Below are 24,115 nucleotides of genomic sequence, written 5' to 3' on the forward strand. Positions count from 1 at the left end.
TTTTTGGGGTGAGTGACCTAAGGGTATGAGTGAATGAATCAATTTTGAGCAGCTTGAGAACTGCCTTGTTAGTAGCAAGTAGTAAAACTGTAGCAGTTTTTTTTTCTGGGCTAGTAAACTTTTTTTTAAATTTTTTATTTTTTACTAAATCTTTGTGAGATACAGTTATAGACTTACAAACTTTCGTGCTCACGTTTCAGTCATACCCATCCCTCCACCAGTGCCCATTCTCCAAAGGCTATCAAATGCATCCCAGTATTGTGCTCATATCCTCACTGTGGTTGGTTCTTTCATTTGCATTTTATTAGTTGGGGTTGTTCTTTAATGCAGAAGCCCTGTTGAAGAAATCCCAAGCCTTCTTTGCTATCTTTCCCAACAGGATTAGAATTTTTTGGAGTGCTATATCAAATTCTGACCAGAGGATTGAATTCATCCCGAGTATCTGGAATGTAGGAGTAGGTATCAGGAAAGGTGCCAAGATTTGAAAGGCAAGGAGTTTCAGTTGTGTCACTGTAGTCTTGGTTTTCACTGTGACTAAGAAGGAATGAAATAGGTTCTTCCTGACAAGTGTCATGGAAGAATGTCTGCCACGACTCTGTTGATAGAGCGCCCTCTGTAGGCCAATTCCCTGAAGGCCATTCAACCATTGTGAATGACCACTTCCAGTCATCATACCCACACAGTCAATGGAATGGACCTCTAGTGTGTAGCTCTCCTGAAAACCAGAATCTGCTGGGAAGAAGAGGGGCATCATCATTTTATGATCTTGGTGCTTAAGAGGTTTGAGAAACTGTGTTTCTGTCTACAGGAAGGTAATTTCATTTTTGTGGTTGCCATGAAGGTTAGCTTGTTAAAGAGTCATGCTCTATAGAAATCACCACTGTGTTCTTTGCTTCTGATTGTGCTCACGGAGCCATGATTCTTTAGGGAGTAAGAAGGTAATGAATGGTTTCTAAAACCCAGTATAAGTCCAGCAATCCTGTGTCCCCATGAATATCACTGGTATCCATTGGGCTATCCAGGTGGCCCAAATCCCACAAGTGTCCCTGAAATGCTACATTACTGTGTAGCTCTGTACTCAGCATGTGATGCTATGATACTGTGGACCTAATCTTCAGGCCAAGAAATATCCAGTAAACATCGTCTTAATTCCTCAATGTCCTAATAGTACATTTTATTATGAAATCCTATATGAAAAGCATCCTTTCTTGAGATCATATTCCCATAATAAACAGGTTTTTATTTAATCAAGTTTAATTATTTCCATTTAGCCATGTTCAAGCTCAAGTAAGGTCTGTCTGGGGCAGACAATCTTGCAACCCAAACTTTGAAACACGCCTTTTTTTCCCTTAATAATTGTGTTTTAATCCCAGAGGGAGCCTGATTTTAGTCCATGATATAGATTATAAGAAAACAGGCTTTGGGAAAGAGTAAATAGAGGAAAATGCTTCCTACACTTCCCTATACTTCTTAGATTCCCTGCACTTCCTTAGCCATTTAGGTTATATTTTTAAAAGGCTTGCGTTGGTGCAGTGCACTGAGATCTACCAATTTATTAAAAGATACTCTTGCTTTCTTGGTAAATATTTGAACAATTGGCAACACACAAGCTTTCCTTCATATATTACACAACACTGGCGCTGAGTGGGTCTGGGAGAAAGGTGTCAGAGTCTTGTCATTAAAACACAAAACGTCCCAACATTCATTTACTGCTGTTGATTTGTTTGACATGTCCTTGATATGAGAAATACAGTCAGCCTCTATGATCGATAAATTGGGAGCTCTGTGCTGAATCATTCTTTAATCCTGATGTCTTGCTAGGTGGCTTTCCTTTTAAGGCACCAAGTTTACCACCCTGTGGCACTCAACATGTTGCTGTGATACACAAATGATCCTGAGCTCCAGCTCTTTTAGTGGCTCAGTTCTTGTGTTTTTATATTCTGTAACAGTTTTGTGATGCTTTTGTGCATTCTTTGTCTTCTCTTCCGAGTTTTGGAATCTGTCATAAATAAACTTTTTCACTATGCACCTAAAACCTTTGAGTTGTATGTCAATAAACCTGCTTTACATTAAGGTTTTGGTTTCGATTTTTGCTTTCTAGAGCACACGCAGAAGTGCTCAGGGCTCATTTCTGGCTCTGTGCTCAGGGATCATTCGTCAATGCTAAGGAGACCATACGTGGTGCAGGGGATTGAACCCAGGTCAGCCACATGCAAGGGAAGCACCTTACCTGCTGTGCTATCTCTCTGGCACCACATTGCTCTTTCATCTCTTCTCTGCTTCATGAGAGAAAAGGTATTCATCTATATGAAATGTTTCAGAATTATTAGGATAATGAAAATTCAGAACATTTAACAAGAAAAATTGAGAATGAAATGCATGTTTTTTTTTGGGGGGGGGAGACACCTGGAGGTGCACAAAGGATACACCTGGCTCTGCGCTCAGAATCACTCCTGATAGTGCTCAGGGGATCAAAACTTGACCTCCTGCATGGAAAGCAATCACTCCAGCCTTTTGAATCATCTCTCCAGACTCTCGTAATCTTTGATCTACATTTAAATTCATGCCAGACAGGAAAAATCAAGTCATGAAATTTGCCTACAAATGGATGGACATGGAGAGTATCATGCCGAACAAAATGAGCCAGGAGAGGGACAGACTAGAATGAATTCACTCATTTGTATGATATAAAAATTGTAGTATGATTCTGTTGAGACAGAAGCGGTCATTAAAGCCCTAGCCAATCAGGGCATTCAAGCCCAATACATCAAGATCCTCCATGAGCTGTATTGCGGATTCACTACCAGGATCTCACCATTCTACAAAGAAGTGATCGTTGATGTCAGGAGAGGGGTTCGGCAGGGTGATACCATTTCACCGAAACTCTTCAGTGCCACCCTCGAGAACATCATGCGACGACTGGAATGGGAAGGAATGGGAGTGAAGATAGATGGTCGGCAACTACACCACCTCCGCTTTGCTGATGACATTGTTTTAATAACACCAAACATCAGCCAAGCGGCACAAATGCTGGCTGACTTCGACCGTGAGTGTGGAAAGGTAGGACTACAGCTGAATCTTACGAAGACAATGTTTATGAGAAACAGCCTCGTTCCTGACGCCCCATTCGCTCTCAACGGAACGACCATCTCCGAATGCAACAGCTATGTGTACCTAGGTCGAGAAGTCAACATGACAAATGACCTGGCACCCGAGCTGCGCAGGAGGAAGAGAGCGGCTTGGAACGCCTTCAAGAACGTCGAATAGCTAAGAGGACGAAGAACCTCCGGCTCCGGGCACATCTCTTTGATTCCACTGTTCTTCCTGCATTAACATATGCCTCAGAGACCTGGGCCCTACGCAAACAGGATGAGAATACTATTCAGGTCTCCCAAAGAAGAATAGAGCTATGCTTGGAATATCATGTTTCACTCAAATGAGAGAAAAAATCCGGAGTTCCGACATCCGTCAACGATCAAGAATCAGGGACGTTGTCTCATTTGCCAACGTGTCAAAAATCAGATGGGCTGGTCACGTAATGAGATTTAAAGACGACCGCTGGACTAGAGCTGTTACTGACTGGATTCCATGGGATGTCAAAAGACCACGTGGCCGCCCACCTACCAGATGGTCAGACTTCTTCACCAAGATCATGAACGATCGGTTTGAGGCTCTTCATGATCCCAGAGCGAACAGATGCCATTGGGCTACACTAGCATGCGACAGGGACAAATGGAGACGTTACTGGCGCCCGCTCGAGCAACTCGACGACTAACGGGAAGTTAAGTGATTAAGTATGAGACTAATACCCAAGGACAGTAGAATAAGAGTCAAGAGGACTGGTCCATGACTGGAAGCTTGCTACAGCTGTGGAGAGAGGGCAGTTAGGACAGAGAAGCAACCACTATGACATGCTAGTTGGATGCAATCATTCTGGACAAGAACTGAGTGCTGAAAGGACACAAGAGATGTACAGGGTAACCTTCCAGTACCTGTATTGCAAACCATAACGCTTGGGAAGGAAGGTGGGAGGAAGGGAGGGAGGGGGAGGGAGGAAAGAGGTGTGTGTCTGCCATAGAGACAGGCTGGGGAGGGGGGTGGCGGGAGGGAGGGAAACTGGGGACATTGGTGGTGGGAAATGTGCACTGGTAAAGGTGTTGGAACATTGTATGACTAGAACCCAATCATGAGCAAATTTGTAACTATCTCACAAGACAAAACTTCAAGTTCATCTTTTCCTACCAGTTAATAAAAATTTTTAAAAAATCATGGCAGAGGGGCTGGAGAGAGCACAGCGGGTAGGGAGCTTACTTTGCATGTGGCTGACCCTGCTTCAATCCCCAGCAATCAGGGATGGTCCTCCAAGCTCTGTCAGGAATGATCCCTGATTGTAGAACCAAGAGTAAAGCCTGAGCACTGCCAGGTGTGGCCCCAAAGCAACAAGTAAATTAATTTGGGGCATACAGTGCAAACAATTCTTCACAGAATTAATTTGATCAACATAACGAGAAGTTAGATTTGGCCAAAGGGCCGAAAAATTATGTTTGGAGTGATGATTACCAGATAGAATGTTTTTTTAAATTTTTATTTAGGTACCATGATTTACAAAACTGTTATAATAATAGCAGTTCAGACATAAACTGTTTCACTAAACCTACCACCAGGGCTCCTTTTCCCAAGGTTTTCCTCCTATCCCCCAAACCTCCTTAACAAACTCATTTGAAAAGATATTTTTTAACTATTACATGGGGCTGGAGAGATAGTACAGTGGGTAAGGTGCTTGCATTGCACAAGACCAGCCCTGGATCAGTCCCTGGCACCACCAGTGGTCCTCTTAACCCAGTCACGAGTAATTGTGAATTCAGAGCCATGAGTAAATCCTGAGCATAGCTGGTGTGACACAAAAACATAAAAACAAAACACTGTTTTCCCGTTATTCATCGATGTGCTCGAGCGGGCCCAGTAACGTCTCCATTTTGAGACTTGTTGTTACAGTGTTTGACATCGAATACGTCACGGGTAGGTTGCCAGGCTTTGCCGTGCAGGAGATACTCTCGGTAGCTTGCCGGGCTCTCCAAGAGGGGCGGAGGAATCAAACCCGGGTCAGCCGGGCTCGATTCCTTCGCCCCCCACCCCCCACCCCCGGGAGCCCGACAAGCTACCAAGAGTATCCAGACCACATGGCAAAGCCTGGCAAGCTATATGCCAAACACAGTAACAACAAATCTCACAATGGAGATGTTACTGGGTCCGCTGCTCGAGCAAATCGATGAACAACGGGAGGACAGTGTGAGATATAACAATTGTCATAAAGGTAAAAGGTAAAGGCCCTCCCGTTGATCGTCGATTTGCTCGAGTGGGCCCAGTAACGTCTCCATTGGAGACTTTGTTGTTACTGTGTCTGGCATGTCGAATACTCTCGGTAGCTTGCCGGGCTCTCCGAGAGGGGCGGAGGAATCGAACTCGGGTCGGCCATGTTGGTTGCTTGTAAGGCGAACGCCCTACCTGGTGTCATAAGCTGAGAAAAACATAAAAAATTATTTTTATAGTTTGGGTCAAATACTTAAAATAGTTTTGATTTGTGTGTGTGTGTGTGTGTGCGTGTGTGTGTATGTGTTTGGGGGGTGTTGATTTGGGACCACACTCGGCAGTGCTCATGGGCTGTTCCTAGGTCTGTGCTAGGACTGGCCCCTGGCAGTATTAGGGATTAAACTAAGGTTGGTCACATGCAAGGCAAGTGCCTTACCTCCTATCTATCTCTGGTCCAGTCGTGTTGACTCTTACAGTTTTGATGTACACAGTTCCTCACCTTACCACCAAAGTTTCCAAGACCTTTGACCAATGTCCTTATGTTAGATCCAGTAGACCCTAATCCCTAACCATGCCTTCCCTTGGTGTTCTCGTTTTTGTAGTCCAGAGGCATGGATATGGCTCAGTGGTAGAGCACTTAGTGCCAATACTAAATAGAACATTAATGACATCACTGTCAGTATTGATGTTCATTTTCTAGGAAACAAATTGTCTGAATTTAAAACCAATACTTTGGACAACTGTGTCATCACTAACAGTTTATCTATCTTTGATGTCCCTGGGGCACAAGATATTCAGCAGGTAGGGAACTTGCCCTATATGTAGCCAAACAGGCATTGCTCCTTGGCATTGCATATGGTCCCCGAAATAAACATCACCAGGAGTGTTCCCTGAGCACCAGTGTAGCCCAAAACAAAAACCACTTCATCTGTACATTACAGTGTCTGTTAGAGAATAAGGATTACTAGCTAAGCAGGGAACTGCGCCTTTTCAATATGGAATACATTTTTTTGTTTGGGGCCCACAGCTAGTAGTGCTCGGGGATTGGTTCAGGCAGTGCTCGGGGGACCAGGCTGTGCTGGGCATCTGACCCAGGCTTCTCATGCAAAGCAAATGCCCAGCCCATTAACTTATCTGACCACTGTCAATACTTTTTCCCATGATAGTTTTCAGTGACAGTTTTCATCCATAATTTTAAGATGAGTCTATATAATCCTTTTCTGCTTTTCTTCACAGCATATGTTAATGCTACCATAGAAAGCAGGAAAAGAGCTGAAATAATTGTTATGTGAATATAATCTGCCTAACTAGCCTACATCCAACAAAGACAATCCCCAAAAGATTCTTCAGGGTCTTTAGTGAGTGCATGCTGAATGCATATGTCACTACTGACACATAGTGTACAGAGGATGGTCATTTTAACCTTTTTTTTTTGCCACACCCAGTGGTGCTCAGGGATCAAACCAGGTCAGTTGTGTGCAGGGAAAGTGCACTGACCCCTGTACTAGCTCTCCAGCCCCCAGTTTGCAGCTCTTGACATCATCCTGATATTCTTTCACCTATGGAGCTTGGATATTGAGCTCAGTGGTCATTTAGATGTAGGTTACTCTCCAAGCGTGGGGCGATGCCCTTCCAGGACCTGGAATCAAGAGCTAACACATTGTGTTCCATTTGGGGGGACACATTGGGAACAGCCTCCATTTATTCATTTGCTTAATTTTTAGAGCTATCATAGTTTACTATTGAATTTGGGGGGGGGATGTTGGCCCACACTTGAAAGATACGCAAAGCTTACTGGCTCTATGTTCAGGGATCACTGCTGGCAGGGCTTAGGAGCCCATATGGGGTGACAGATTTCAAATTTGGATTGGCCTCATGCAAGAAAGTGCCCTACATATTGTACAATCACTCGGGCCCTAAGAATTTTATTTTTTGACTTCCTGCAGTGCGCTGGGGCCACTTGCCAGTGCTCCCAGGACCTGTGGTGCCAGGGATCGAACCCAGAGTTTCCATATGCAAAGCATGTGATCCAGCCCTTGGAGCCATCTCCCAGGCCCCAGTGATGTTTGAAAGGAAGAGCCAGTAAAATGAGTACTTAGGAGTGTGTGTACCCACCTGTATGTCCAGTAGGTTTTCTCCTTAATGGCTGGCTATGTGTAATGAATTGCCTTAGACTCAACTCCTGTGGATTTAGTTTGGTTCTGAAGCATCAAGCATCTGCTGCCAGCTTTCATCTTTGCAAAGTGTGTTCCAGGGACTCTTATTCCCATTGAGCTGCAAGACCCCTCTGCATTTATTTTATTTATTTATTTATTTATTTATTTATTTATTTATGCTTTTGGCGTCACACCCAGTGATGCACAGGGGTTACTCCTGGCTCATACACTCAGGAATTACTCTTGGCAGTGCTCAGGGGACCATATGCGATGCTGGGAATCAAACCCAGGTCGGATGCGTGCAAGGCAAACGCCCTACCCACTGTGCTATCACTCCAACCCCCCCCCCTTTGCATTTAATTACTAGTTTTAGGCCACCCTGACATTGGTTCGTCATCCACTGTGGCCACTCTCACTGTAGGATGGGTTTCTCTGAGGTCCCAGCAGATCAGGATCAGAGGGCTGCTGACTATTCTTCACAGAACTGCCACTGAAGTGGGAATGAAGGAGGGCTTCACTTTACCAACACTCCTCCTTAGATAGGAGTCCCAACTGGAAAATTCCACCCAAATGGTGATTGTTTTGGTTGCGATACATCTGTCCCCTGAAAACAGCATTTATCTGCAGACGAGGGACTTTCAGAGATGGCAACTCTCAACACCCTTTCTAGAAACTTCATTATTGCTAAACCTTGGAACTCTCTGGTCTGACCCCTAGAGAAAAGTATCCATACCAGGGAGATGTACTGGTTCCTTCATGAACTTACAGGTTCCCCCAAGAAGGAGACATACTCAGAAAGGAGAAGGGGTCACCTGCCATGGTTGTACCAGAAGGACATCCTTCCACTTAAACACACACCGAGGCTGGTTCTGGGACAGGAGAGTGGGGACAGGAGTGTGGCCTGGGGTTTCAGGCAGGCAGTCACTGAAGCGAGGAAGAGAGTTCAGAAATGCTGTGTTGTCTCGAGCCAGGAACATCTCACATCTCAGCATTCCTCAGCTGCACAGGGAACCACATTCACCACCAGGGTGGGGATGGAGGTCACACTCCAAACTGGGGCCACTAGCCGAGTTGCGCCCCCTCTGTGGTCATTCAGATGTGCCCCTACTCCTCCAACTTCCTCCCCAGCACGCACCCTGGTGATTCTGAACCTAGGGGCTCCCCCAATCCCATCTCCCAGTATCCTCTCCCCCCCACTTCCTCACAGCTCCAGGACAGGCTGTCATTGTGCTGCAGAGGCTTTCTGCAAAGCAGGTGTTGGCCCTGGTGGAAGCCCCCAAGAGCCTTAAGTTCTGGCTTCAACACACAACCCCTCCCCCTCTCCCTTTCCCCAAACATCATGAGAGGGGGCAGGGGGTTGGTACCTCCAAAAACCAGGGCAGTTGAGAACCACAAAGCTTTTGGCATTTCCTCTCAGGGAGTGATGGGGTTGCAGGGGGGGGGTACCCCCAGGGAAGCCTGGAATGTTCCTTTGGCTCAGATATGCTTCTTTGTGGGGAAGGGCAGGTGTGTTGGATTTAGGAGGAACCAAATGAAAAAGGATGGCCTCAGAAATGCCATGAACTGCAAACCACTTCTCAGGCTGGGGTGGGGGAGAGAAGGGGTTCTTTGGTTCCTGCATCCCATGTTCCCCGTGGTGGAGCTTCACTTACAATGCACACAGGAGGGATGACTATTTTGATGACCTAGAAGTCACCTTGGACCCAACAGAGCAGCTGAGAGACCACAGACCCACAGTGCCGGGTAGAATTGGGGTGGACCAGCTCCATTCACAGGAGGGAGCAGAGGCCTTTCTGAGCCAGTTCAGCAAAAGTGGGGCCAGGCCCATCCCATTCCCCCTCGCAAAGCCATACGGCCCAGCTCCCAGCAGTGTGGGCCCCTGGGAGGGCTGGCCACCTCCTGATGGCCCCGATGGAGGAAGTGGAAGGCCTCTGCTAGCTGAGTCACTATCACCAAATTCGTCTCTTCTGGAAAAATCCCAGTTCCCCCAGCTCACCCTATCTCGTTCCAGGCAGGGGTGAGGGTGTCAGACCCCAGTTGTCTCTGTACCTTGTCCTAAACATTAATTCCCTCTATTCCTACACTTCGCACAGGCCTGGGGCTTTTCTGTGGAAAAGAGACTGTGAGGAAGAAGGGGTGCAGGGAACCTCTGCCATGTGCCAACTCCCTTCTGATTCGCTGGGCTGCCCAGAGTGAGAGGGCACCATCCATCCCCAAGAAGTGGCTATGTCACCCATGCACTCCCCTAAGCTAGCCAGGGCCGAGGCCTGCTGCTCCCCACAGATCCCCAAGACCCTGCGGGACTGGGCGCCCACTGCCCAGGGAGGACCGTGGGCATAACCTGAAGTGTGGGGCCACTCTCTCCTCCCCGCGTTCATTCTTCCACTTCACACCTGGGCCAGGTGCCATCCCCGAGCCCTGGGATGAAGTAAGCCTTGGGTCGCCGTTTCCCGGGGAGCCCAGGGGAATCTGGTCCCGCCAAGGGGAGTCGAGGTGGGGGGTGGGGATGAGGGGTTGAAGAAGGGTCCAGATGGCAGCAGGCGGCACTGGCATGACCCCCATCTTTGCTGCTGTTACCTGCTTTCCCAGGCTCTGCTGGGCCCGTGAGGGCGCTGCCAGCACCCATCTGGGGCTCAAGTTGGTCACTTTGGTAACCTCAGGTCATCTACGGAAGGGCGAGACCACAAAGCATCCCTTGGATGACAGGGGAGGGCTAGGCCCCGCGAACAGGGGGCTGGAGGAAAGGGCCTTGCGGCTTCCACGAGAACTGGACACAAATTCCTTCGCTCTCTGTTGACATTGTGGCCACGCTGGGGACGTGAAATCACAACCTGGGACGTGGCTGCCAATTTGTCTCACTCCCAGAAGCGACCCACCCCTGCCAAGAGGTGATCTGGTTCCAGGTGACCAGCACTAGGTGCAGTCAGCCGTTCTCTGGCAGCGGGTCAGCAGCTGGTCGTACCGCACACAGAGGCAGCGGTGGCCGGTACCCTGGGCCAGCTCCCTGTGGCGTACTGAGAGACTAGTTCTGGGGTCTGGCTTGGATAACGGCAGCATGGAAAATGTGGAGAGCCACTCCAGGCTGCCGCGGACACTCGGCTCAAGGCCTGCTCACTCCTTGAGCTCATCTGCTCTTCTCAGGCAGCTTTGGGGCTCATTTCTCTTTGGGGGGGGGGGCGAGGTCTCCCACCAGATGGGCTGTCACTGTCACTGTCCTCCCGTTGTTCATCGATTTGCTCGAGTGAGCCCAGTAACATCTCCATTGGAGACTTCTGTTGTTACTGTGCTTGGCATATTGAATATGTCACGGGGAGCTTGCCAGACTTTGCCGTGCCAGTGAGATACTCTCGGTCGCTTGCCGGGCTCTCCGAGAGGGGCAGAGGAATTGAACCTGGGTCTGTCGGGCCAGCCCCGTGCAAGGCAGTTGCCCTAACGCTGTGCTATCGCTCCAGCTACCAGATGGACTACCAGCGGCAAATGAGCTTCTGTCCTGGTCTAGACGCAGGGATCCCCCCCAGCCAGCAAATGTGTTTCTTCTGGAATGCAGCTCAGTCTGAAGAGAACAACCCGGAGACTTGGCACCATTTAATGTCCCCCGACAGGAGGCATTTCCTGGAGTCAGGTACAATGTGTGGGGTGGGCGGCAGCAGCGAGCTTCCTTGCAGCCGACTGGGAAACTTCCAGGCCCTTACACTTCTCATGTCAGCTTCGAAACTGTTCCCGCCGCCAGCCACGCTCCTGCCTCTCTCCTTGTAGCACCCTCCCGCTCCGTGTGACCTCACGGGACAGGTGGGGAGACTGAGGCACATGGAGGGCTAGCATTCAACGGCTGGAGGGCCGGTCTCCTGCCTCTCCGGCTGGGGCCCCTCAGCCCTCCCAGCTTTAGCTCCCCCACCTCTCCCTGCATCCTGCCCCAGTGGGGCTCTACCGAGCTACACCCTCAGCTCAGGGGGCGTGTCTGGCTGGCGGGAGGGGTGGGACACTTGGAAGGCCTCCATGGCCAGCAGCGACTTGTTGATGCGGCTGATGGTGGGGTAAGGAGTGACGTCCACTTTGTACCTGGGGCAGAGAAACAGCCGCCTCAGCTGTGCTGAGGGTGGGTGGCGAGGGAAGCCCAGGGGCAGGGTGGGGCCGCCAGGAAGGTGCTCGGGACAGATGCTTCCTGGGACACAGGGGTGCCTAGCACAGGGTCTGCCTCAACGGGAGTTGGGAAGGTGGCAGAGATGGGACCCACGTTGGGACACAGATATGCCACATCCGGGCTCAGCAGGCTTTGGGGCGTTTTTGGTTTTGTTTTGTTTTTTTCCTAAGGGTGTCTACCAGCTGAACCTCCTTCTTGGGACCAGAGCTGCTCTGGGCTGTAGTGGGCTTGATTTCTCCCCGGCCAGAGTGACCAAGAGGCCTAGTTAAGGGGGGGCCTGGGCAGATCAGAGAGACTGTGTGCTATGCGCGGGGGTGCGGGACGGGAGGGGCCTGTCTGTGGGAGGGTCATTCTGAGGGAGGAATGGGATAGGGAGGTTGTGGGGGAGGGTCTCGTACCTTTCAGCATTCGCCACCTGGGGCACCAAGCACAGATCAGCCATGGTCACCTGGAAGAGGGTGGGTGGGTGTGCATTGGGGTGTGCTTCCAGACCCCTGGTGCGCCCTCTCCTGCTCTCCCCTTGCATCCACACCCACTGTCCCACTGCCCTGCTTCTCTGCTCCAGTCATGTGACAAGGCCTCCAGAGTGCGGCCAGCATCTCCCCAGCTCCCGGGGACAGAGGGCCACTGCCTTAGTGGGTGGGACGTGCTTGTCCCAAACCGCCACCACAGGCCACAGATCCCGGACCCATGACCACAGGACAGGGCCTAGGCCTGAGTCCTAAAACTGGCGGGGGCGAGGGGGGGGGGGCGGTCAGCAGGACCATGGGAGCCGGCGTCCCAAACCCCGACCTCACCTCATCTCCCACGCAGCACTTGCCGGCCGTGTGCTTCAGGATTTCCTCCAGAGCTGTGGGGAGGCCACACAAATCCACTCAAAGGGGTGCTCAGCCACGACCTCAGGTCTCAAGTGGTGTGGAGAGTGTCCATGGGCTCCTCAAGTCCAGCCGCCATTCCTTCCCCCAGTGTGGACAGGGCCTGGCCGAGCTGTAGCTTGCACGCTGACCGGGGCACTTGACCACCCAGGGTGCCAAGGCCGGAGCAGGGAGTGAAGTAGGTTGTGCCACCCAGCTCCACAGGACTGTTGGGCCTTAGCCTGAGATCCCCAGAGATGCCCAGGTTTGGACCCTGCCAGCCCTGTCCTCTCCCCCTCCTCTGGGCCACTCTCAAGACCAGAGTGTGTGTGGGCTGCGTAGATCTTGGGCATTGCTCTGGGTGGTGGCCGTGAAGCTGTGCGCAGAGGCAACTCACCCTTGAAGCCGTTGCTGATGGCCTTCTGGGCCCAGGACAGCTGGTTCTCCTGACCCACTTGCTTCAAGACAGACAGGTTCTACGCGACCCAAGAAAGTCAATGATTGGCAGGGAGAACCGGGCTGGGGCTGCCCAGTCTATCCAGCCCCACAGGGAAGCTCAGTTCCATGCACTCTCGGCTTCGACCTGGTGCCCTGGGATGTGTTACCCTCCCTACCCCACCCCTGTGCTCCTGGCAGAGATGTGCTGGGGGACACAGGTGGGCTGAGGTGTGGCCACAGCCCCGGGCCTCCGCCTTCTGCACCCATCGCTTCTCCCAGGTATGTCCCATGAGGAGTGAGGCGCCGTCTCAGGCAGGGCCCGGCCTGGTGCTAGAGATGCCCTCTCCTCATCCGTCAGGTGAGACAGATCCAGAAATAACCAGGGACAGGGAAAGAGGCTGGGAAAGTGAGGCCAAGCAAACCCTTCTTTCTCTGAGAATAAAGACCTACAGTACAGCTTCAGCAAAGACCTCGTATACCTAGCAAGGCCTCAAGCTTCACAAGATGAAAAGTCGGCCCATCTGCCTGCCTGGTGACAAAAGTATAAAAGGGGGATAGCCCCTCACTGGTGATACACTTGGGGTCACCCTCCAACTTGGAAGTGTTCCTTCTCTCCATAAATCTGTCTGGGTGTAACCTCTTTTGTTTTTTTGGGTTTTTTTGCTTTTTGGATCACACCCAGCAATGCTCAGGGGTTATTCCTGCACTCAGGATTATGCTCTGCACTCAGGAATCACTACTGGCAGTGTTGGTGGACCATATGGGATACCGGGGATCGAACCCGGGTCAGCTGTGTGCAAGGCAAACGCCCTACCCACTGTATTATTGCTCCACTCCCCCCCTCACCCTCTGCTGCCCTTTTTGTTTCTTGCTTCCCATCTCCGGCGGCCTGGCCACAAGCAGTGGAGTGCTGCGAGGATATGGCGGCTACCTCCTTAGGGAAGACAGAGACGCAGCCTGGGACATCAATGCTGCTGGGGCCCCAGGCTCTGGTCCTCTGGGTGCTGCCCAGCGAGGCGTCTCTGAAGTTCCCCTACCAAGCTGGGGTGGGTTTCTTGGCAGATCAGAAGTGGGCATAGCTGGAGTATCGTTGGGTGTTTGCAAGACCAGCACCAATTCCAAAGAAAGAGTTCCAGGGGTCCCCCACCCTGAGACAGAGCGGGGAGGCTTCTCCCTGCCACTGGGCCCTGCCCACCTGGAGCGTTTCTCAGAGGGCAGCTGAATGGACAGTGTCTGGGGTCCTTCCCCTGAGCCACATCATCTATGCTCCGAGAATTCCTCCTGGTCCCTCCACTGTGGTGTCTCCAGGTCAGTGAGTGAGCGGTGGAAGGTGTGAGTAAGGGGAGGGGGGGCAGTGAGCGAGCCCCACCTGCAAGGGCTGGATGCCACCGGCAATAAGGTCGGAGATCATGCGTACTTGCGCCCGCTTCTTAGGGTCCTGAGGCAGCAGTCTTGGGGTGGGCCGCGTCTCCTCCAGGTATTCAATGATGGCCAGCTGCGCAGACGCATAAGTGAGGCAGGGCAGGGCCAGCAGATGTCGCGCCCTCACCCCTGTCCCCTACCATCAGCTCCAGCCTTTTCAAGGCCAGAGCTAGGAGAGAGGGTGGGCAGCAGTTAGGGGTGGCCTGCCGTGGCCAGGGTGATAAGGCCATCGAGGGGGCTGCCTTCCTGGTCGCCTCCCAGTCCCCCGCCTCTGGTCCACCATGGGCTTCACTGCAAGGCAAGAGGCTTCCCAGGAGGAGACATTCTTTGGGGACCCCTGTCCTGGACCGGGACTCATCAGCTGGCATCTCGCCTCCCGTGTTAAGGCAGCCAGTCTCCCTCCTGCCTTGGAGCCCCAGGGCCAGGCACCCCACCGTCTCCAGCCCTCCCTCCCTGCTGCACTCACCGACTGACCAATGGTCGTTCCATCGATAGTCAGGGCCGGCACCTGCATCATGGGGTTCAGAGTCCGGAATTCTGCTGAAAACTGTGGAGACATGACAATGGTGGGTCAGCTGAGGGTCTGACCAGTCGGGGGGGGGGGGGGGCTGCTTTCAATACCCCCGGTGCTTTCCGCCCTGCCTGATTCTGAGACCCACTGTGACACAGGGAGCCTCCGGACAGCCAACCACCCCCTTCTGTAAACACCGAACCCCAGAGTGCCCTGCACCCTGCACTCCTGACCCTGCTAGCACCACCCAGGCTGAGGTGCAGGGCCGGGAGCTGGTCCTGGTCCTTTCATGGCTCGCTGCTGCCCTACGGGTTCTACCCTGGCCCACGCAGCAGCTGGTGGCCTCCTCCAGGCAGGTGTGAGCACTGGGCACAGGCACCCTGTAAAGGCTTTCTGTGGGGGCTGAGGGAGTCCTTGGGGCCTCTCCTGGTGACAGCCCAGCCTGTGGTGTGGTGGTGTTTGGGGCCCCTCCTGATGGGTGCTTGGAGGGCCCTGCAGAGCTGGCGAGCAAACCCCGCGTCTTCTCCAGGCAGGCCCTGCACTCTAGCCCTGTGAGCTAGTTTCAGCGCCCACAGCACAGCCGGGGGATGAGGGGCGGTCTCCTTACCTGCTGCCCCCCGTCTTTGATGAGGTTGATGGGCACCGTCTCATAGTTGATGTTTTTCAAGGCCAGAGCTAGGAGAGAGGGTGGGTAGCCGTCAGGGGCGGCCTCCAGCCGCACTGGCCAGGGTGAAGAGGCCACAGAGGGTCTGCCTTCCTGGTCACCTCCCTGCCTCTGGTCCACCAGGGTCTTCTCCTCTGCTCTGACTCCTGACCCCTGAGGGGTGAGGCACCTAGAACTTGCAGGAATCCAGAGGCAAGCGCCGGCTTGGTAGGGCCCACATGCACTGGCCATGCAGCCTGGCCCCAGCCCACTTTCAACTTTTCAGTTCTGGCCAGGAGCCTCGTACCGGCGTGCTCCTCACCCTACTCCCCTGCCCTTCTGTTTGTGCCTGGGCCCGCCATCATGACCTGCAGTGCCGTGTGTGTGTGTGTGTGTGTGTGTGTGTGTGTGTGTATGTGTGTGCACAAACGCTCCTCTCCGCAGTGATGGCCAAGAGTGCCCCCTTCCCTGTGCCATGGAAAGCTGGCAGAGGATGGAGAGGTACGCCAGGGCCCACGCCAGGTGCCAGGGGCAAATGGCACCCTTGTTGAAGAGTCCCGTCCACATCCATCTCTGCTCTCAGGGTCCATAACCGGATCTAGCTGGGCATCAGGTGCCTGGTAGTCTCAGTAATCTTCCCTGATGCCCAGAGAACAGATCCCTCTCCATCCTCTTTGCCAACACATGTGGGCCCTACCAAGCTGGATCTTGCCTCTGGATTCCTGCAAATTCTAAATGTGTGGGACTGGCAGAGGTCATGGAAGAAAGTTTGGCTTTGCACCAGGGGCCAGGCTTGTGAAGGCAGGCTGCCTTGGCTGGAATTTCACCACGGCCCTTTGCCAGTGGTGCAGCCTTGAGCAAGGAACTCCCTGAAAAGCGGCGTTTCTTTATCTGTGAACATCAGAGGCGGCGCCGCAGAGCAGTCAGCGACGGGCACTGGCTCGGGAGCCAGGCTGGGTTTAGAGTCCAGCTCTACCTCTGACAAGCAGCACCCGGGCGCTCTCTAGCTCCTGGTGCCCGAGCGCCCTCGGCAGTGGGGATCAGTTAAACGCACCTCCTTATTTTGATGGAAGTTCTTGGAGATTTTTTTCTTTTGGTTTGGGGGCTTTGTCCAAACTTGTCCCCTCTGTCCTTCGGGCTGCTCCTGGCAAGGTGCTCTAGGGTCCCGTCAGTGGGAATTTGCAGCATTTGGGCTCAAACCCAGGACCTCTGCATGCACAGCACATGCTCCAGCCCACGGAGCTCTTTCTCAGCAGGGGTTACTGAGATTTATTTATTGACTTAACATTTGGGTAACACACCTGGCAGCGCTCACGGATCACTCCTCACAAGGCTGAGGGACCATATCTGGTGCCAAGGACCAAACCGGGTTTGGAAAGCACTTTGCCCGCTGTTCTCTCTCTCTCTCTCTCTCTCTCTCTCTCTCTCTCTCTCTCTCTCTCTCTCTCTCTCTCTCTCTCTCTCGCCCCCGGGTTACTGAGATTTAAAGAGAAATGCACACAAAAGCACTTGGCAGACTTCTCAGTCTGAGCTGCTAACTGCCACAGTGTCTACCAAGGGCTCTGTGAAGCAGAGCAAGGGCAGGGTCAGACAAGGATGAAACCAGAGGACCCCAGTTCTGTTTGCCTGAGGCCCCAGTGGGACACCTGGCCAGCTGGTCCAGTGTAATTTGCCTGGTCAAACAAGAAGTGTGGAAGGCCAGCTGCTCTTTGCCCATTTCCAAGGCCCTCCAGAGTGGCCAAGCTGCTTTCACAGGGTTGCCAAGTAGTTTTGGAGGGCCGTGGTGTGGGAGAACTGGAGTGACAGGAGGAAAATCCACCCTCCCTGCCCCCCCACTCCTCTCCCCTCTTACTGGACTCGGAAACAAAGAATGCTAGGGGCTGGGGGAGAGGGGGAGGTGGCCTGTTCGGCAGTGCACCCCTTGTTCTTAGCTTAACCAGGGCTTGCTGGCCCTTCCCACCCCAAAAGGCTCCAGCAGGACGCAGGGGGCTTACCAATGCGAACTCTCCATGAGCAGGAGCTCCGGAAATAGGAATAGAGGATGGGCTGAGGAGAGAGATGAGGGTGAGCATTAACCCCTGCTGGGTGGGTTCCCACCCAGAAGCGAGACCACAGTCGGGACCCCAACCCCTCAGCCAGGGGTTTCCTTCATGTCCTCAGGGCTCCAAACTGTGTCCTTCATCAGGTACTGCTGAGGCACCCATGGGTCACCAGCCTCCAAGTGCCTCCCTTACCTTGCCAGATTCGGTCATGGTGCTTTAGTGACCCTCGACCTGCCAGAGAATGTCTGGGCTCACGGAGCTTCCGTGCAGGGGAAGAAGCCTGAAGGGGTGGATCCCACTAGCCAATGAGAAGGCTGGGCTGGCAGGACAGAGGGGACCTTAGACTCTGGTGGGGAAGGACGTCTTTCCCACTGCTGCCCCGGGTGGACAGGCAGCATCTTGCTTGCAGGGGACTGGGAGGTTTTGTTCTAGTTGCAGAGCCCACACCAGCTCTGAATTCCTGACACTTGCCCCCTCCTGCCTTCTCTAGCTTCAGTTCCTCATCTGCAAAACCCGGGGCTGCCTGAATATGCTGGCTGAGGCTCCTTCCAGCAGTGGTGGGAAGATCAAGAAAATAGCACCCATCTCCCCCTGCCCTCCCCCTCGGGTCCTCCAGGCACTCAGCTGGTCTCCCAGGAATAGCTGGGAAGCTGCCCATCAGCCCCAGAGTAGAAGTAGCAGCCCCATGGTGTTGGGTCTTACGCAGCATTTTTTTTTTTTTGCTTTTTGGGGTCACACCCGGCGATGCACAAGGGTTACTCCTGGCTCTGCACTCAGGAATTACCCCTGGAAGTGCTCAGGAGACCATATGGGATGCTGGGAATCGAACCTGGGTCAGCTGCATGCAAACCAAACACCCTACCCGCTGTGCTATTACTCCAGCCCCTTTACACAGCATTTAAAAATGATTCCATTCCTGCCAGCATTAAATGTTTCACAAACACATTTTTTTTTCTTTTTAGGAAAAATCCGGAGACAGTGGAGTTCTTGAGTAGCAACACTTGATCGCAGTCAACTTGATCAGGCCTTCCCCCCGCCCCCCGATCTGTTATGCCCCACTCCTAGCCCCCAATTCTTGTTAACTTCAGGCTCCTGGAGGCTAAGTGTGTAACCTCTAAATCCTAAGGGACTCCAAAGTTAATCTCATGGATGCTTCTTGGGGAACCAGCGTTTCGGAGCAGAACTCAAGACAGAGCCACCAGGAATTAGCACCCTTAAAGTTTCTGGCAGACATTGGTGTGTCCCTATGGGGGGGGGGGCGGGGAGCAAAGATCTCAGCAGAACTCCTCAGATCACTGTCTCCTGACCAGACATGTGATTACAAGTTACTTGTCTCTTTTCTTCCCCCAGAACATCAGGCTGCTCCCTGAAAGGTCTTAACTCTCCCTGAATCCCAAACTACAAGGTGGGCAGGGGACAGGTATAAACTCAGACTCTTCCCAGCTTGTTTCTGCATTCAGTTTTGAAGTTCCTCGAGCTGCTTTCCTTTGTGTGAGTAGTGATGGCAGTCCTGTACACAAGGCAGAACCTTCTGCCATGAAAGGCAGCAGGTGACTAGAGAGCTGGGGGGCCCTCAACAACACACACTATTCCAAGGTGCATCATGCTTTGTCCTAACAGCCTGGGGGATCTCTGGGAGTGAGAGACTGGGACTGGCATGGCAGAGCAGGATGGGGTCACTCCAGTGGCACCCGTCATCTGCTCCCTGTTGATCTCGAAGGGTTAGTTTTATGCCCTGGTAGAGCAGTATCTCCTCACCACTCTTGGAGGTATTTTGTTTCAAATTCAAATATAGATTGACCACTCCGAGCAGATTCTCATTTTTATTTTGCGTATGGACAGGTCAAAACCAGGGTCCCAAGACGCAAGGCACCTGCTCCATGACTGAGCTCCAGCTAGCATGTTTCTTTTTTTTCCCTAGGGAGGCCACACACAGAGAGGCATAAGGTGTAGCCCTGACACTGTGTTCAGAGATTATTTCTGGTGAGGCTCAAGAGGCCAATATTTGGTGCCAGGATCCAACTGTGTTGGTGGGTTTGTTACTTGCAAGGCCTTAATTCCTGTACCATTCTCACTTGGAGGTTTTATAGTGGCTGTTTTACAGCACCAAATGTGCTTGCCTGCTTCCTTCCAGCCACCAGTAGTGGTTCTCAAACTTCAGTGTTTTAAAATTCTTCTGGAAGGTCATGAAACACGCAGATGCTCGCAACCCTTCCTCTGGAAACCTCCGGTGTGCGCGCTGACAAAGTGCCTCCCCCACCCCTGCTATTCCCAGGCGCTGTTAAAAATGCAGGCAAACTCAATGTCTCTTTTGCAAACCACAGCGTTCAAAAGGAGAGAGATAACAGAGGGGAATGCCCTACCACAGTGGTAGGGTGGGATGGGGGGATGGGGGTGGGAGGGATACTGGGACTGGTGGTGGTGGAGAATGGGCACTGGTGGAGGGATGGGTACTTAATCATTGTATAATTGAAACCCAAGCACAAAAATTTGTAAGTCTACAACTGTACCTCATGGTGTTTCACTAATAAAAAAAAAATGCAGGCAAAACCCTGCCGTCTAGACCATCAGTCAATTAAGAACCAGTTAAGCTGGACTCAGTGGAGTCACAGCTGGTATAGGGCGCCGGCCTTGCAAGTGGCCGGCCGGGTACAAACCGGCTACGATCCGGGGGACCCCATCTGCTCCCCCAATCCCTGCCAAGATTGATCCCTAAAGCAGAGCCAGGAGTAAGCCCTGATCACCCGCCGGGAATGGCCCTAAAAGAACCAAAATACAGATATTAAAAAACGAAAACACACAAAAAGCCCAACAACCCAGAATTAGTCAACTCGACTGCGAGACTGGGGTAGGAGAGCCAAGGCTTGGAAGCAGCTGTTCCAGATCGGATGGCTCTGCGAGAGACCGGTGAAGGGCGTGGAACCCGCAACGCGAAGAACAGGGCCCCGTCTCAGCCGTCAGAGGTCCTGAGCCCAAACCCTCGGACCACAGGGCCGGGGCAGAGGCGCAGAACGGCCCGGGAAGAGCGGCGCAGGCGCAGAACGGTCCACCGAGCTCCCCCGGGTGCCGAGCGGCCCGGCGGGGGATCGCGCAAGCGCAGAGCCTGCGGTAAGGACCGCGCAGGCGCAAAGCAGCCCGCCGAGCACTGCGCAGGCGCACAGCGGCCCCGCCGAGCACCGCGCAGGCGCAGACCGGCGCAGCGCCTGCTGGGAGTCGTTGTCAGGGCGGCGGGGCCGAGCCTAGTGGTTCCCCTCCGACCCCGCCCCCAGGCCTCTGGGTCTCTAAGCAGCGGCGCCCCCTCTCCAGGGGTGTGGGGCACAGACCTTCCCAGCTTGCATCTCGCCCTTGGGGCTTCCCCGGCTCGTCGGACGGCGGAGACGCGTCAGGCCCTCGGCTTCCGTGCCCCTGAGGGGCGGGCTGGGGCCGGAATGATCGGGGCCGAGTCTGCCCGCTCGCCCTGCCCCGCGGCCCCGCCCCCGCGCCCGGCGCGCCGGGGAGCCGCGGGTCCCTGAGCGGCGCCGGCCGGCCCCCCTCGCGGCCCGTCATGCTCCGCGCCTCCGGCGTCCTGCTGGCGCCGACCGTTCTCCCCGCCCCGCCCCGCGGCCGGCGCCGGGAACTACATTTCCCAGGACGCCCCGAGCGGCGGCTCCGCGACTACTTCACGGCGGGACACCTCATCAGAGCCTGCGTGCCCGTGGGCCGCCGGGCCACCCTGAGGAGGGGAAGGATGCCGCCGTCCGTGGGCGAAGGCCGGCCGGGCTCCGAGCTACGATCCCGCCGGGGCCGCTCGGGGCCGCGGGCCGCCAACGCCGTAAGCCCGGACGACGCGACGGAGGCGGCCGTGCGCAGCCCCAAACGGCCGGCCCGGGGCTCGCGGCGCTGGGACGCGGCCGGCCGCTGGGCCCTTATGGCCCTGGTGACGCTGCTGTCCTTCGCCACTCGCTTCCACCGTCTGGACCAGCCGCCGCACATCTGGTGAGCGACGCCCGGAAACGCGGCGGGTACCACGGCAACCGGAAGAGGACGCGGCCTCTGATTGGCTCCGGGGCGCCGAGGGGGTGGGATTCCCGGGAGAAGGGGCCGGGCTGCAGGGACCGGCGGGGAGAGTCTGGCTGGGGTGGGGCTGCCTCTGCTGGGCAGGGGTAGCCCGGGGCGGAGGGGGGGGGGTCGAGTGAGATGGGGCGGTGTGTTTGGCGGGGGGGTTGGGGGGGAAGCTGGGCGGGGAGACCGCTTTCAGGTATTCCAGGTGGCACTAACTCTACTGACCCACCGACCGTGGCTTTTGGGGGGCGGCACACCCGCGATTCTCAGGGTTACTCCTGGCTCTGTGCTCATGGATCACTCCTAGCGGACTGGGTTGGGAGTGGGGGGGGACCCTAGGGGATGTCGGGGAAGGAATCCGGATCCCCCCTACCCACTGTACTATTGCTTCAGCCCCCATTGTGGCATTTATTTATTTATTTTCTTTCTTTTATTTTTTGCTTTTTTGGGTCACATCCAGCGATGCTCAGGGGTTACTCCTGGCTCTGCACTCAGGAATTACTCCTGGCGGTGCTCAGGGGACCATATGTGATGCTGGGAATCGAACCCTGGTCGGCCGCGTGCAAGGCAAACGCCCTACCCACTGTGCTATATTGCTCTAGCCCCCCCCCCCCCCCCCCCGATTGTGGCTTTTAAAGGCTCCAGGGAGAACTGGAAATTCTTAGGGTAGAATTTTCCAAAACTCGAGTTTCTCATCTGCAGGATTTCAGGGCATCGGTGGAGAGGGAGATGCCTCAATATTCCTCAAGAACTGGGACAACTTGGGTGTCCAGGAGCGGTGACAAGGGTACCAGGGAAGCAAGAGTAGCGCTGTAGTGGGGGGGGGGGGGGAGAAATAGAAATCTTTATTATAGGTTTTATTTTGTAGAATTTCAGTTGCAGATTGACTCATGAGATAATTTTTTATAAGTCTCCAGGTGGAAGAAGGAAAAGTTGTATGCTGTCTGAAAATGGTTATCTTTGTTTGGTCAGCAAGTGACATTTGGAGTGTTTTTTCAATTTGGCTGAGGAGGCTAATGTAGGGAATACTGGAAGTAGAACTCCTGGACCTCACAATAGCCCCGTGGGTTTAAACATTTTGTATGCAGGAGACCTGTGTTTCATCCCCAGCACCTCCTACTCCCCTTCACCACAAGTCCCCTCTCACCACGGGTGTTGCTCAGATAGCAAAGACAAATAGCATGGAATTCCTCAGTAAAAAGCAAGCAAGCTAATGCACTGTCAGGTTATTTTACTGAGATTTTATTAACTTGATAACTGAGCTTGTTATTATTCCAATCCAGAGAAGTTAGTGCTCATGGCAAGTAAAATAAGGATATATTATGAGCATTAACACTAAGAAATTGGGGTCACCCACAGGTTAATGCTTTGTACTGTCTTCTACCTTACACCCATCAAACGTGGTGTGCTATTCTTGGTATATGAGTGGCGTAAAGTATGAGAGATCACATGGCCATGAAAGCGGCCATGCACTCCTGGAATTCTAAAATTTTAAATAGGATACTAGAGCTGTAGTTAAATTTTTTAACTGGATGGTGATTTGGGGAATCTGGAGGCATCTCTGCAGCATGCTGCTCTCTTCTGAGATTCATTTGTGAGTCTTTGGATTATGGCCGTTAGTTGGCTTAAATGGCACCCAGAGGCAGTTCGTGGGCTTGACTGCCAGGAAACCGGAAGTTGGGGAGATGGGTGGAAGGGCCCATTCCTGATTCCATGAAGCCTGGAGGTTTCAGTCACTAGTCCCGAATACCTGAGTTTTTCAGTGGATTCATTCTCATGCATGGGAGACTCGGCCATGAGCATGGCAGCGATTGGGTTCTGGACATTTGTGGCTCTTGGGTTTCATTTGGGGCAGGCGGAGGGACATGCTCCCCTCTGAGGTGCCCGGATGAAGTCAGCCTAGCGTGAAATGGGGCAACATCTCTGCAGCATGCTGCTCTCTTCCAAGATTCCTTTGTGAGTCTGGTTTCTGATCTTTAACTGTCATTGTCAGACAGCTATGTTACCCCTTACCTCAAAACAACTCCCTTACCTAATGGAAAGACATTCTGTGACCCATTTTCCCCAGTGTCCTGACATATTACCTGCAGGAATGCAGGTCATTTCTTTTGGATTTTTGGGTCACATCCAGTGATACTCAGGGGTCACTCCTGGCTCTGCACTCAGAATTACACCTGACTGTGTACAGGGGACCATATGGGATGCTGGAGATCAAACCCAGGTCAGTTATGTACAAGGCAAATGCCCTACCAGCTAGCTGTACTATTGCTCTGACCCCAGCAGGTCACTTCAGTTTAATATTTTCTCTTATAGTTTATCTGGATCATCATCAGATTTTATTTAGACTCCCAATACGTGGGGGTTGGCAAAGCCAACAGGGTAGTACCACTGCATGGCTGCAGCCTTAGCTACTGTACAAGGCATATGCTTGGGACTTGGTCCTGCAGGTGGCGCTGACATCTGGGGGAATGGTTTCAGCACTCTGGCTGCCACCACCTTTAATGCTGTGATTTCCTCTTCTTTCCTTTTCTTTTTTTTTCTTTTTTTAGATTTTATA

General features: G+C 53.1%; 2 protein-coding genes across 4 annotated transcripts in view; one reads left to right on the forward strand and one right to left on the reverse strand.

The window, feature by feature from the left end:
* Nucleotides 1–11,026: 11,026 nt before the first annotated feature.
* On the reverse strand, nt 11,027–20,998 carry GSTZ1 (glutathione S-transferase zeta 1). Of its 2 annotated transcripts, XM_056133420.1 has the most exons (10): nt 20,841–20,995; nt 17,710–17,836; nt 17,470–17,521; nt 15,440–15,507; nt 14,788–14,868; nt 14,269–14,394; nt 12,859–12,937; nt 12,405–12,457; nt 12,006–12,055; nt 11,027–11,525 (listed from the first exon to the last, which is right to left on the reverse strand). In XM_056133420.1, exons 2-10 carry the CDS (start codon nt 17,725–17,727, stop codon nt 11,399–11,401), a joined length of 654 nt encoding a protein of 217 aa, XP_055989395.1. In that variant the 5' UTR covers nt 17,728–17,836; nt 20,841–20,995; the 3' UTR covers nt 11,027–11,398. The 2 variants fall into 2 exon arrangements, with proteins under 2 accessions (XP_055989395.1, XP_055989396.1); XM_056133421.1 differs by lacking the exon at nt 17,710–17,836 and having other exon boundaries at nt 20,841–20,998.
* POMT2 (protein O-mannosyltransferase 2) overlaps nt 20,922–24,115 on the forward strand; it is a 32,858-nt gene continuing 29,664 nt past the window's right edge. Inside the window, exon 1 of one of the 2 annotated variants that reach the window (XM_056133417.1) lies at nt 20,922–21,492. In XM_056133417.1, coding sequence (XP_055989392.1) covers nt 21,062–21,492 — 431 coding nt within the window. In that variant the 5' untranslated portion in view covers nt 20,922–21,061. The remainder of the gene's footprint in view (nt 21,493–24,115) is intronic. The other variant, XM_056133416.1, reaches the window with a different exon arrangement.

Source organism: Sorex fumeus, unplaced genomic scaffold (assembly GCF_029834395.1).
Source record: "Sorex fumeus unplaced genomic scaffold, SorFum_2.1 ptg000098l, whole genome shotgun sequence".
Classification (NCBI taxonomy): domain Eukaryota; kingdom Metazoa; phylum Chordata; class Mammalia; order Eulipotyphla; family Soricidae; genus Sorex; species Sorex fumeus.

What these genes read in the sequence shown, in the direction of transcription:
- GSTZ1 (XM_056133420.1), bottom strand. An exon ending in CTCATGGAGAGTTCGCATTG is followed by an intron (nt 15,508 to 17,469) that starts GTAAGCCCCCTG and finishes CCTCTCTCCTAG; the next exon opens with CTCTGGCCTTGAAAAACATC. An exon ending in AGTGCTGCGTGGGAGATGAG is followed by an intron (nt 12,056 to 12,404) that starts GTGAGGTCGGGG and finishes ACCCTCTTCCAG; the next exon opens with GTGACCATGGCTGATCTGTG.